At 48.7% G+C, this 14871-nt stretch overlaps 1 protein-coding gene across 1 annotated transcript in view; it reads left to right on the top strand.

Annotated features, from left to right (window-relative positions):
• The window catches only part of LOC147706808 (calpain-1 catalytic subunit-like), a 601296-nt gene that overhangs the window by 255910 nt on the left and 330515 nt on the right, over nucleotides 1-14871 (top strand). Inside the window, exon 10 of the mRNA XM_086925586.1 lies at nucleotides 4984-5153. Coding sequence (XP_086781712.1) covers nucleotides 4984-5153 — 170 coding nt within the window. The remainder of the gene's footprint in view (nucleotides 1-4983; nucleotides 5154-14871) is intronic.

Here is a 14871-nt window from a genome sequence, read left to right as displayed (position 1 = left end):
CAACCCAATGGTGTGTCTCATTTTCCTTAACATCCCCTTTTCACTCTTGGGGCTGCCATCTGGCTGGGTGCTACAGGAAGAGTGGGTAGGCCTGACTGGCATTTCTTACTGTTCTGCAATATTTGAATCCCAGTTTGATTTACTCAACCTCTGTCCTGGCCTGTTGTCTGCAGACAGCCCCCTATTAGATAACCTCTGCCTCCATGCAGGCCACTTATCAACTCATCAAAGCAGGTTGCCTAAGGTTGTTAAAGTTGGCCAATCAGGAGAGGCTGCTAGAAAGCTGGATTTTTGCTCTCAGAAAAACAGTCTCCTATCAATAGCTATACTGTATTACAGAATCCCCATGTTAGCCGAAGGAGCAAAAGTGCTACTATGGAGCAAAATATAATGTACTTTTTCCCTCACAAGGCATATAAAACATCTTTTAAAATGTCCCTACTTATCTTTACATGGCACCCTACTCTGGGGGCACACAGGCCTGACTTATATGTAAAAATAAGACATTTTAATTCTTTGGAAGTACCGTTAAATCCAAACTCGAATATGAATGTAATTTCAATTTAAAAGCAGCTTGCAAAGCAGGACTGATTTTCCAAATGACAGCAGTCAACACCGCATTGTACACTTAAGTGTCTCAAAGCTGCTGGGTCTCTACATCTACATGCCCTACCATTTACTAGGGACCTACAGGTAGGATTACCAGATACATGTTTAATCAGAACACTGGGCCTGATGAGCAGAGACAGGGGCATATGTAGAGTCAGTTACCACCAGTATCAGTCAGAAAATGAGGATGATCAGGGCAAAAAGGATGACTTTCTCACATGCCCCCACCCTAAACAAAAGGTGATGGGTATCTAACCTACACCCTGGTAGTCCTCGGTAGAAAAACCTGAAAAGTCCACCGGCATTGGCATGGGCAAGCCCATCACCTGTAGAGAATTGGACCACCTCAATAGCGAGGTCTGTGGTTGGTTTTAACACAGAAGTGAGTACAAAACAGGTACTGTCTCAGCATTTTTAGGGACCAAACCACCGCAAAGGCTTTCGTCTCAATGTCCATCCACCTCTGTTCGCTGGAGACAAGCCGCCCCCTAATGAAGGCAAGGCCCTCCTTATTTACTTGTGCCCACACTGGCCCAATCCCTTATTCTGAAGCATCTGTCTAAACCACAAATTAATCTGTGTAGTCAGGGGCTGCACACATAGTCTCTTTCAGAGTGTTAAAGGCCTTCTGACACTCAGGAGTCCACATAACCTTCTTTGGCCACTTTTTAGTAGTGAGTTCTGTCAGGGGAGCCACAATGGTTCCATATTTCTGAACAAATCTTTTATCAATCAATCAATCACTTGTAAAGCGCGCTACTCACCCGTGAGGGTCTCAAGCGGCTGAGGCGAGGGGGTGCTGCTACTGCTTTATAATACCCGGTCAGACCAAGGAAGGCCCTGACCTGCGTCAATATTTGTTGTTTGTGTACATGTGTCTTGAGAATATATGTTCCAATAGTAAGGTGTCCCAAAGGGAATATTTGTTTGACGAAAGTCTATTGTGGTACTCCATCCCTTTGGTTGTGGGGTCCCTCTCTCTTTTATTAGAAACTTCTAAGTAACACCGCATTCTTCCCACATCACCTTCAGATAGCTGGACATGATATTCAAGCCCCTCTCTGAAACAGCCTTCTTTGGGAAACCTGCTGTGGTGAACACACCCAGTAGGGCCCTAACCACCAAAGGAACAGTGACTGTTCTGAAGGGTATTGCATCAGGGTATCTTGTGGCATGGTCTACTACCACCAAGATATACTTGCTCCCTTCTGCCGTTATTGGGTCTAGAGGACCAACAAAGTCCATCCCCACAGAGTCCCAACCACTTGCAGTGGTATCTAGGGAGCCTTAGGCTTGCCCAATCTTGCCACTGGCCTGTCTGACAGGGTGCACAGGAGCTGCCAAAACTCCTTCACTTTGACAGTCATGTTGGGCAAATAGAAATGGCTACCCAACCTTATCCATGTCTTATCTGTAGAGGGTAAACAAGCCCTTTGGGTGCCTTTGTGTAAGGGCAGGGCCCAGCCTATACAAACGTAAGTCTGCCCCACCTCCCTGTCTCCCAGCCCAGGAAGACCATTCAGTATGCAGATGAATGTAGCTGCAACTCTGTTACACCCAACCCATCCTGTATCATGGCTGTCTGGAAAGTGTGCACAAAGCCCAGCTGTCACTCTACCCTAGACGTGGATTGGAGTCAGGCTGCAAAGCACAAGAGACATAGGCATAGTGAAATGCCCACTTTCTAAAAGTGGCATTTCTACCACAGTAATGAAAATCCATCTACACCAACAAGCAAGATATATCATCACTATTCCAAACATACCAACCATGGCAACTCTACTCCTTTCAGATCAGAAATTACCACTTCCAAACGTATAAGGGAATTCCCAATACTAGCCTATGTGAAGAGCAGCTCTGCCAGCAGTGAGAAATCAAATAGGCTGTTTGTCACTACCAGGGCACTCCACACAATAAAGGCACATTTCCTTCCTTTTAGCTATACAGCACACTGCACATAGGGCTACCTAGGACCTACCTTAGGGGTGACCTGTTTGTAGTAAAAGTTTCAGACTTGTCAGGTATTTTTAAATGCCAAGTCAAGGTGAGAGTAAACTGCGCACGCAGGCCCTGCAGTGGCAGGCCTGAAACAGGGTTGAAAGGCTTCTTCTGTTAGTAGCGCAAGCAGCACTACAGGCCCACTAGTAGCATTTAATTTACAGGCCCCTGGGTATATGTGATAATGTATGTATACTAGTAAAGCGCACTATCACCTGACAGGCATCTTGGCGCTGTATACCGCTGTGGAACCCGTCCTGGCTTTCCCTGTGAGATGCTCCCTACTGGGCACCCCCAAGGTGAAACCAAGCATCCCAGCGCTTTAGGGCCGTTGTGGAGATTTAGCAAGCTATTGCCCAGAGTTGCAGAGTGGGGACCCATGATTAGAGTAGGCACCGAGGCGAGAATTATCAAGTCTGTGGACATTGAGCCCAAGACCCTGCTGTGTCGGGAATTGAACCCTGGTCCCGGCCAGACCTCTGCATTAGGGTCTGCCGCTCTTACCATTGAGCCACACTTCTCCACTACAAAGTAACAAGGGACTTACAAGTAGATTAAATATGACAAACAGGTGTAGACCAATCACATCATGTTTAAAGGAGATAGCACATGCATGTTAGCACTGAATAGCAGTGGTAAAGTGCCCAGATTCCTAAAGCAAAGAAAAACAGGTCAGATAAAGTATAGGAAGAAAGCAAAATGTTTGAGGATAACCCTGCAAAAAAGGGCCAGGTTCAACAATACCCTTTCCGGACCTCCTGCAAATTCCACTCTTGGGGCTGTTATCTGGCTGGGGGGTTAGGGAAGAGAGGGTAGGCCTGGCTAGCACTCATTACAGTCCTGTTCTTTGAAGCCCAATTTGATCTACCCAGCCCCCTATGTGGACTGTTCTCTGCAGGGCTCATCCCATCAGATAACCTCTGCCTCTATGCAGGCTACTTTTCACCTCATCAAAGCAGTTTGGCTGAATCTGTTAAGGCTGGCCAATCAGGAGAGGCTGCTACAAGGCTGAATCTTGGCTCACAGAAAAGAAAGTTCTATTACTTCTGTTCTGTAGTAGTTATGATAAATCCAACAGTGGCAAGTTGTTGGATTTATCATTACCGATCTTTGAAGCCCTTGAAACATTATTTTAGCTCACTCCGATCAATAGTTTAAAAAACAACTTGATTGGCATTTAGGATGGAAAATTTTGCATTCAATAACAATCAGCAATCCACATAATGAGTAAGGGCTTGATACAAATGGGGAGAATAATAAAAACAGGTGAAGGGTGAGAAAGGGAAAAAGAAAAAATGGCAATGAAGACCAGCAGTATATAATCATAGGAGGGATGATGTGATAGTTTTATGTAAACCTACATACGAAATGTAACATTGGCCCGGAGTATTGTACAATGTTTGAAGGCTAAAACCAATAAAAATGTATTTAAAAAAAGAATTATTCATAGGAGGGAGGAAGAAGCCATTGGGCTTCCTGTCAAAGGTAAAAAATCAAGGCAAGAATAGATCACTTGTAGCTGTATTACTAGGGTCAGGTGTGGTAAACAACTTAAAAACCCTCATTCACGTACAGGAGAGGTAGAGCGGTATATCTTGGTTCTCCGCTTGTCTTAGAACCTGAAAGCATCATCATTGGGTCTTTTTGATAATGTGCTTTCCTCCACCTGGAGGTAGACCAACTGGCGATAGCAGTAGTGATCAGTGATAGTTGAACTAGAGTGAAGTGAATTTAAAATTGCTTCCCACTCCTTTACAAACAAACTTTAGTCGGTAGGAGAGGCGGCAAGGTTAAAAAAAAAGGAGGGCGGTGCGCTAATAGAAATGTTACTGTTCTATAGCACCTTGTTGTCCATGTGAGAAGTCAACATGTTTCAGCCCTTATCTCTGCCCCGGTCACCGTAATCGGAGGGAGCACAAGCTAGATAACCTGCAACTTTAGGTTACAGAGCCCACCGGTCCTCTGAGGAAGCCCAAATCGGGAACGATAAATTATAGGTACTATTGACCTGTCACAAAGACGAAGGGTGTGTTAATTACCTGCCTTGACAGGGTGCTGAGAAATGGTATCCTAGCACTTTACATAGGTCCTGAAGAAACCTCCCGATCCTTGTAAATTGTTCTTCTCTGTTGACTCCTTTTCACATTGGCCCTGGTAAGTAGCTTTTTTTCTATTCACTCCTTCATGTAGTGCCCCTTTTTAAGTTATCCTCTTTATTCAAGCCTTCTCACATTACACTTTGTAAACTGCTCCTTTTTGGTCTCTCCCTTTCGTATTGGCCCTCCCCTTTGTAGGCTGAACCAGTTTGTTTGCTCTTTCTCACATTTTTCCTCTGTAAATTGCTCCTTTGCAATTCCTTCTTTACTGTTTGTTCAGACTTGTTCCGGATCAACCCCCAGTACAAGGTCACACTCTTGGAGGAAGATGATGACCCCAAAGACAACAAAGTTCTGTGCAGCCTCCTTGTTGCCCTCATGCAGAAGAACCGGCGAAAACTTCGAGAATTAAAGGAGCACAATCTCAACATTGGCTTTGATGTTTATGAGGTACGGAGCATATTTAAACATTGGTGCCTTGTAAAGAGATTGTAATGCCTGACGTTGTTTTTCATACAAGCAGCAGTTAAAGCATATTGAGAGCAGTTCATGCTTCCTCGCATACATCTTAAGAATGCACTATAAATTAGAAGGTTGAGGGATGGCTGTTTGGGCACTGGATTCATTTTTAATGCCTCTGATTAGGGCAGGAGAGTGAAGAAAATGTATTGAAATCCAACTTCTGCATATCACTGAAAGTATCAACTTGCTTCCAGCTAGGGTAACACTGCATAGGAGAGTGCACAGGTAGCCCACGCTTCTCGCTAATTTGATGCTGTTGAGATATCTGTTACGTTACTGAAAAACAATGTGTTACGCCTTTTATCAAAGATTTCTTAAACAACAGTGAAGTGTAACTAAAATCTGCACGTTAGCAATATGTATTCATCAAACATTTTAGGGGGATATTCTCAACGTGTGATAATTATCGCAAAATTCGCTTAACGCAACTCTTCACATCGCAGTCCATCGCGGGAAAATAACGCTGTGTTGTAGTGTAGTTCCAATGTTCCCAATAGGCTCTGCGCATTGGAATAATATATCCTATAGTATTGACGTAGGACTTAGGTCGATTAGGTCTCTATCGAATATATTAGACTTAATTGTGAGAGCCAGCTAGCTCAGAGGTCACTAGAAACTTTCTCGAATAAACACGAAGGGATTAGTTTCTGACAACCGAATAAACATGGCAACTTTGTTTCCCAAGAATAAGAAATGAATCTCTAGAGTCGCGGAAACAATAGATAGATATTTCACGCAGTCAATCGTGCATGCTTCGTTTCACCAGAGGTGCAGAGAAATAGAGAGACAGGCGTTTTCAATAAAAGTATTTATTGAACAGTCTGCTTTCTCATGCAGAAGAAATTAACTGCTACAATCGTAATACTGGTTGCAAAGTACAATGCATATAGTACGAAGAGTATTATAAAATAATACTGTAAAAGCGTGGTATGGTTTCTAAGCCATATAAAATAACATACATAAATAACAATGACTAAAAATTACTCAACTGGTGCTTCTAAAATACGCCTACCCTGGTGTACCTAACCTTAGTTTTAGTACGAGGGAAGAAGTAAGTGAGGTGTAGCTTAGTTTTAGTATTCATTGCCAAGAATCTTATCCAAGAATTCTCTACGGGTCTAATCAGCTCCGTACCTTGGTTTAGAATGAAGGAGGTCTGGTATCTCTCTCTCAGGCCTCGATTTCCCGACACCCCGCAAGGGGAGCTTGGAAATACTGGAGCTGGATTTCTCGGCAGGAGAAAAGACAGCGTCTTTCTCAGTGCGTCTGCTGGAGGGTCGGTTTCCTTCGGCACTTGCTGTAGCGAGCTGCGTCGGGCAAGTAGATAGTCGAACTGCTCCAAACCACTGTGTGTTTGCTAGGACAAGTGAGGGCATATTTATACCTTGAAGGTGCCGAGTTTGACATTAAGTTGGACATAATAGTGTCATCAAAGAATCTCAGTTCTTTGAAAACTCCATGAGTTCTTGGATAAATCAATATTCAAGCAGGGGGAAGTTCCTAGCTGCTGAAGGCGAGTTTTCCAAGAAATTGTTGTGGATATTCGGAACTAGTGGAAGTAGCCATGCCGTATTTGGACTGCATGGAATAAGTCTAAATATGGTTATGATTTCTATGCCTATATAAGGAAATGGTGATTTATACCTATATATGGGCAGGAATCTGGAAAATTACACTAGGGTCCTAAAATGCTCTACAACAGTGTTAATGTTGTATTCTCAACACAACAGTACCATGCGATAGTCTCACGACAACGCGTCAAATGACCTCGTTAAAATCAACGTGACAACACAAAAATGCAAAACACGAACGCGAAAAAAGTGGTGAGGAGGCCAATCGCGGCACAAAAATTTGCGATAACCAGGGCCAGGCCTGCAATTCCCATGCCTTATGCGGGAAAATGCACCATACAAGCAGAACGAAAAAAAAGAAACTGAGTGGCACAATGGATGCACCTGGACCGAGTGCAGAGGTCAACGTGAATCCTGCAAGCACCACAGACCACCAGAAAGGAACCTCAGGGTTGGGGAAGGCCAAGGAAAAAAGGAAAAGGAAGACAGGGTACAGTTCGGGGCCAACCACAGCACCGAGACCACCCTCATTGCAGCCACTGACGACATCGGAGCCCTGCTCGATAACGGGGAAACAGCGGCCCTCATCCTCCTGGACCTCTCCGCGGCATTCGACACTGTCTGCCACCGCACCCTAGTGCGGCGACTCAACAACGTCGGAATCCAAGAGAAGGCACTAGAATGGATCATCTCCTTCCTTGCCGGAAGGACACAGAGAGTCCGCCTCCCTCCGTTCAGATAAGAAGCCACCAAAGTCATCTGCGGCGTTCCTCAAGGCTCCTCGCTCAGCCCCACCCTCTTCAATGTCTACATGAGCCCCCTTGCGGCCATCGCACGCCAACACAACCTCAACATCATCTCTTACGCCGACGACACCCAGCTGATGCTCTCCCTCACCAACGACCCCGCCACCGCCAGAACCAACCTACATGAAGGGATGAAAGACGTAGCCGAGTGGATGATGAACAGCCGCCTGAAACTGAACTCAGACAAGATGGAAGTCCTCATCCTGGGGTCTTCGCCCTCCGCCTGGGACGACTCCTGGTGGCCCACTGCCCTGGGCAGCGCACCCAAACCAACGGACCACGCACGCAACCTGGGCTTCATCCTGGACTCCTCCCTCTCCATGACCAGACAAGTCAACGCCGTCTCCTCGTCATGCTTTAACATCCTGCGCATGCTACGTAAGATCTTCCGGTGGATCCCCACCGAGACCAGGAAGACGGTCACCCAGGCCCTCGTCACCAGCCGACTGGACTACGGCAACTCCCTCTATGCCGGAACCACTGCCAAACTCCAGAAGAGACTCCAGCGGATCCAGAACGCCTCAGCAAGACTCATCCTGGACATCCCCCGACACAGCCCCATCTCTGGACACCTGAGAAACCTGCACTGGCTCCCGGTCGACAAGAGAATCACGTTCCGACTCCTCACCCACGCACACAAAGCCCTGCACAACCAAGGACCAGGATACCTCAACAACCGCCTCAACTTCTACACTCCCACACACCAGCTTCGATTGACCAGCCACGCCCTCGCCGCCGTTCCCCGCATCCGAAGAGCCACCACAGGAGGAAGGTCCTTCTCCTACCTGGCCGCCAAGATGTGGAACTCCCTCCCGACCCACCTCCGCCTGACCCAAGACCACCTCGCATTCAGGAAGCAGCTCAAGACCTGGCTGTTCGAGCAGTAGCGGACCCCCCCTCCCCAAGCGCCTTCAGACCCTCTGGGTGAGTTGCGCGCTATATAAATGCTTTGATTGATTGATTGATTGCTTGCAATACAAACTACTTCTACTATTCATGGTAGTATTCGGACAAAATTAATTTAAAACTTCTTTTCCTTGCCTTTCCTACACTGGGACGGACGTGCGGGTGCAGTGTTACTAGCTCTTCAAAGTAACACTTAGTTCATCCAGTGACCGTCTACTCTCTCTACATACACATATGCTATCTAAGAGTCAGATAGTACCATGATCCAGGCATCCATCCATTCAAACTATATGTCAATCATTCTTCTTCATGTCTCTCATCTGGACAAACCTTACGTTTTCTCAGTGGAAAACAACCTTTTCATTTTGTTTGGGAAACCGCAAGCCATACATCCGTGCTTGACTTGCATTTGAATTTCAACCAAAGGATATATTGCGCACACATACAGTTTGTGGTTCACCCACCCAGGCTGTTCTCCTTCGACCCATCCTTGCTTCATCCTTCCCCCAGCCATGCATCATATTCCTTCCCAGCCACCTCGGGCACCAATCAAACAGGTATCATTCTTCTTTGTCAGTCATCAATACTTTTAACTTGCTCGTCCTTCCACACTTACTTACACCCTTCTTTCGCTTTTCTTTCATCTCATCCATCAAGTTTATCTCAGATCTGATTTGGATTCTCGAAAAAAAAATCACCGCTGAGTTGAAGTAAATTTAGAGGAGGCTACTTTGTTCTAAATTTGAAAGTCTGCTTAACAGTATAGTAACTTAACTGTTGAACATATATACTACACCCGTGCAGAGAGCACACTCTGCAGTCTGCAATCTAAATAAGTAAGGAATAGAAGAGCTTACCACTGCCCACCACTACCGTGGCAACCCGCATAGCAGTTTCCTCCGGCACTTGCACCGCCTCCTCCCCAGAAGTGTCCTTCTCCACCTCCGCGCTGGGCCCGGCAACAGATGTTCCACCTACAAAGTACATTTAAGAATGTTACATGTCATAGACATACACCACTCACTAGTATTTTGTCTAGGAATGAAGAAATGTGAATACAGAAACCAATCTAATAATTTGTGACTGTCTACTCTGAATGCTTGGTTTTTAACACGCACCATTTTTCTCATAACAGACAGAAGCTTCACTTCTAAGAACAAGAGCAAGATCAGATCATCATCACTAGGACGGAGTGACCAACGATTCAGCACCAAAAAGAAAAATTAAAGTGCAAACCAGGTGAGGGCTCGGCTCGCCCACAATAAATGTGTGAAATAAATCACTAAGCACTTTTCCATTTTTAATCAACTGTTTATGTTTTATGACAAGCTTAATTTTAATAAATGTTTTTACTTTTAATAAAGCTTTAAAACTGAAATAGACTCTGTGGTTTTTGGTCAAGAGTGACTGAGCAAAAGGTTTTGCAATTTGCAAGCATGAGTCCGTGTCTCTGACACTTCTGGACTCTGACTCCGTACTCTTGTCCTGCGTTGGATAATCATCATTGGGGATCAATCATCAATGAATTCGGGAGTCAAATGACTCTGCCACACTATTTTTTTTTAATTTGTTTTCATTGCAGAATTAGAAACCATAGCATACAATTGCTCAACCAGTCCACTCATGGTGTCCCCCCGCATCAATCGTAAGAGCGTATATCATACACAGCCATTCAGCCCGCATCCCGGAGGCCGGGCGGCACAGCGTCCCAATTTAGTAGCAAGACATCATGGTGAGCGTCCCTGAGGGACAATGGTCGAAATCTTTTTACGTATCCGCATTTTACCCCCCCAACCATAACCTGTCCCCAACATCAGCCATCTTATGCTAACATTCCAGTGCTACAGAGCCGCTGCCATTCCGTTCCCCGTACCCTATGAGGCCCTCATCATGTCCGTCCCGTGCGCCCCTGCCGCTTCCCGCCATCCACCCACGCTCCACAGACCCAGTCATCAGTCCCAATCCAGAATCGCTGCCGTAGCTAATCGGCTTCCCGGCTCCTAGCCCACCCCGAACAGCCCCAAAACAACCCCTAGTCCCACCCCCCCAGCAACCGCTAATGGTGTGTGCCATGTTCCTGACTCTTGCATGGGTCCCGCTACAGATCCAATGATATCTCAGTACTCATAAGCCTCGCGGTGTCCTCGAGTCCTATCCATTCAGTCCTCATCCTCCACTAATGAATCGCGCAAGGCCTGCACTATCAATTCCCATGCATGCGCTGATTCTAAGGTCTTCTCATTATCAAGCTTGACAGCCTGCCTCATTCGTAGCACACTCTCGCACTCGGACCACCTCAGCAAGTCATTCGTCCACCTCCTCACAGACGGTCCTTCCCTGGACTTCCAGTGCCAGGTAATCTCTCTCTGCGCCAGTATCAGCCCTAGGTCAATAAACTTACTTGTCACCTTAGTGTGTTTGGTGTGTGGGAACCAGAGCAACAGACACACCGCCATATCAAACTCCACCTCCCTGTCGGTCACTGCATTGAGAAGTTCCCCCACCTCCGCCCAGTAAGCCTCCAAGTTCGGACAGCCCCAGAACAGGTGATCCATATCCGCCCCGACTCCAAGCACCTCGGACACCGTGCGTCCTGTACCTGGAAGTACCGTCTGATCTTCTCCGGAGTCAAGTAGGCCCTATGTAATACGAAGAAGTGCACCTGCTGGAAGCGCGCGTTCCTCGTGCCCTTCCACGTACGCTGAAGAAGGTGGCTACACACCGTGTCCGGAATGGGCCTACCTATTCTCGCCTCCCATGTCGCTTTCAGCCCCAGGAGCGGTTCCAGCCCCTCGTTCAGCATCCTATTATGGAGGCAGGTCACCTCCTTAAAGGTGCCAGCGGGCATCACTACGTACTGGCATGCCATGGTCGTGTCCGGTTCGATGAGCCCCCCCTCCAGTGTTTCTGTATGGCCGCCACCACTGCCGCATGCAAGAGGAAGCCCCCCTCCGGCAGCCCAAACTGTTCCTGTAGCACCCCAAAGGGCACCAAGGTCCCGTCAACATATAGGTCCCCTACTACTTGCAGTCCCGACTCCTCCCATTCCGACAGTGGGGATCAATTGCCCCCATGCGGCAGAGCTGTCAACATGCCGATCGGTATCTCCGGTGCATATGGTCGAGTCGCCTTCGCCCTCCTCAGACTCCTCTGCCAACATAACCTGAGCGTCCGCTCCTCCATAGTGAGGCCTCGCAACTCCAGTTTCTGCTACATAACGATATAGGCCAGTACATGGCGTTGTATCCCCAACTCTCGGTCGCACTCCGGCCCCCTGAACAGCCTAGCCACATGCTGTGTAAGAACCTGAAGCTGCGCCGCCAAGTAATACAATTCAAAGTCGGGGACGGCCATCCCCCCCTCAATCTTAGGGCGCAGCAACGTGCTCAGTGCCACTCTACGGCGGCCATGCCCCCAAAGGAAATCAATAACCATCGTCCGCAAGTCCCTAAAGATCCTCTGAGGAATCCAGATGGGCAGCGTCCGGAAATAATACAGGAGTCGTGGAAGCGCTACCATTTTCAAAAGAGCAATCCTACCCAACACCGTCAGGGGAAGGGATGCCCAAAAGGACATACAACCTCTCAGCGCCCGTACACACCGTCCAATATTGCCCTCTAATGGGGTCGCGGCCTCGTGGTAGATACGGACTTCCAAATAAGTAAAGCAAGATGGCTCCCAGACCACCCCCAAATCACGTGCAGGGCAGGGTGCATCCGCTCGAAGCGGGAAGACACAGGTCTTCGCCCAGTTAACCCTGAGGCCCGACAACCGGCCAAACTCTGACAGTATTTCCATCGCCCCTTCCAAAGCCCGTTCCGTGTCCTCCATATACAGCAGCAGATCATCCGCGTACAGCGAGATGTGGTGCAACTGCCCACCGCTTGCAATCCCTGCATATCCGTCTCCCGACCTGGCATGCACCGCCAAGGGTTCCATCGCCAGTGCGAACAAAAGAGGGGAAAGGGAGCACCCCTGTCGCGTTCCCCTACCGACCGGGTAAGCCGCGGACACCAAACTGCCCAGGCGTACTCGCGCCGTTGCCGAGGAATACAGCACCTTCGTCCACCTGCGGAACCCTTCACCAATACCAAACCTCACTAGCACTTCATCCAGATAGACCCATTCCAAACTATCAAAAGCCTTCTCAATGTCTACAGACAACACCGCCTGGGCACCGTCCGCATCCAGTGCACCGTCCAGTATCCCAACCAGGCGACGAATATTTAACGCCGTGCTCCTCGTGGGGATAAACCCCGCCTGATCCATGTGCACCAGGTCAGTCATGTGTGGGGCCAACCTGGTGGCCAAGATCCGGCTCAATATCTTGTAGTCCACCGTCAGCATGGACAATGGTCTATAGGACCTCACATCCGTCGCTTCCCTGCCGGGTTTTAGCAATGGCACTATCAATGCTTCCCTCATTGATCCGGGCAGACCCCCCAACCTGTAAGCCTCCGTATACACCACCAGCAGTCTGGGCGCCAAACTATCTACGTACTTCTGGTAGAACTCTATCGGTAAACCATCCACCCCGGGCGTTTTATTCCGCGCCATGTGCTTAATGGCCGTCCTGATCTCGGCCAGCGTGATCGGCCCACCTAAGGTTTTCGCATCGTCATCGTCAAGGACCGGAAGCTGCCTCGACTCCAGATACGCCGCGATTTCGTGGGCCTCTACTCCCAACTGACTCTCGTACAGCTCCGCGTAATAAGCCCGAAAGCACTCCAGCACCGCCGATTGGGAATACACAGTTTCCCCCAGTGCATTGTTGATGCTAGGGACCGGGCAGCCTCTAAGTTCAGGATTAGCAAGCCTGGCCAGGAGCGTACCCACCTTATCCCTTTCGGCATGCGCTCTAATGGCGTATTGTCTGTAGTCATAGCTCCGTAACCGTTCCGTTTCGGTGGCTACCACCTCCTTTGCCTCCAGCAACCGGGCCTGCAAGTCCGGTCGGGTCGGTCTGCGCCGCTCCAATTCCCTCAGTTTCTCCTCCGCACTGGCAAGCGCATTCAGCACTGACAATCGAGCATTCAAAAACCTACCCCGGCACACACCTCTCACCACCACTTTCATTGCATCCCATTCAGTGGACCTACATGTAGCTGTACCCTCATTCTCACTGAAATACTGATCGATGCCCTGTTGGACCGCCTCACTGAACACTGAGTCCTCCAGCGTGTCGGGCCGGAGCCGCCATGTTGGAATCGCGGAACGTTCCCACTGCCATTGGACATGCACCAGCAGAGGATTGTGGTCCGAGATGGTTCTAGCCAGATACTCCGTATGAGAGATCAGTGGGGCCAGGGACCCGCTACACAGCACCGAGTCAATTCTTACGTGGAGAGCATGGAGTGCTGAGAAAAAGGAGTAGTCCCTAGCATCCCTGTGTTGTTCCCGCCATGCATCTAGTAGCCCCCACCTATCCTGCCAATCCTTCCTATGCAAGGCTAGCTTACGTACCGGAGAGTCAACAAGGGGGGGGTGAGATCTGTCTAAGGCCACATCCGTGATAGAATTAAAGTCCCCCCCCCCAGTATCACTGGGCCCGCTAGGAAGGAGGCCAAGGACCTGGATAAACCATCGAAAAAGCGGGCCTGATCAACATTTGGAGCATACACACAGTAGAGAACCACATCCCGACCATATAACCTCCCCTCCACCGCCACATATCTGCCCTCAGGATCCACCAATTGATTCAGCACCTGAAACGGTATCCCCGCTCTCACCCATATCAGTACCCCTCTAGCAAACGCTGAGTAAGTGGTGCCAAATACCTGACCCCGCCATCTCTTCTGTAGTGCCGTACATTCCTGATTCGTTAAATGAGTCTCCTGCAACATGGCAACCTGAACCCCCCTCCTCACCAAATACGCATGTACTTTGTGGCGCTTGACCATAGTTCGCAGCCCTCGGACATTCCACGTCAGGCATTTCAAGTTAGGTAACGTCCCCATACCAGCATAAAGTGATCCAATTCAAATGCAGCCAGTCAATATCCACACCATAGCAGTTGCTCCCCCCAAAACAAACTTTAGGAAAGAAAACACCCCGAACCCCACTCCCCAGGACAGAGCCCACAAACCCAGTGTCAGCCCCGATCCAAACCTTAAACCAAACACACATCCGACTAACCTGTGGTCGCCACCACAGAAGGCCTTAAGGGCCCTGGGGGGGTGAGTTATCGCCGTTCCCGGCAAGCGGAGCCCGCGCCCCGCGCCCTCCATCCCATCATGCCAACACGGCACCCTACCCGGCGACCCACCCAGCTCCAGCAGGATGTGACCCTACCAAGAACCGTGTCCAAGTCCCAATGAAGAATCAGCCATGAAAAATCCCGTCGGAAGTCTGGGGGGTGACCAC

Source organism: Lissotriton vulgaris, chromosome 6 (assembly GCF_964263255.1).
Source record: "Lissotriton vulgaris chromosome 6, aLisVul1.2, whole genome shotgun sequence".
In the NCBI taxonomy this organism is placed as follows: domain Eukaryota; kingdom Metazoa; phylum Chordata; class Amphibia; order Caudata; family Salamandridae; genus Lissotriton; species Lissotriton vulgaris.
This window is presented reverse-complemented; position numbering and strand designations above follow the sequence as displayed.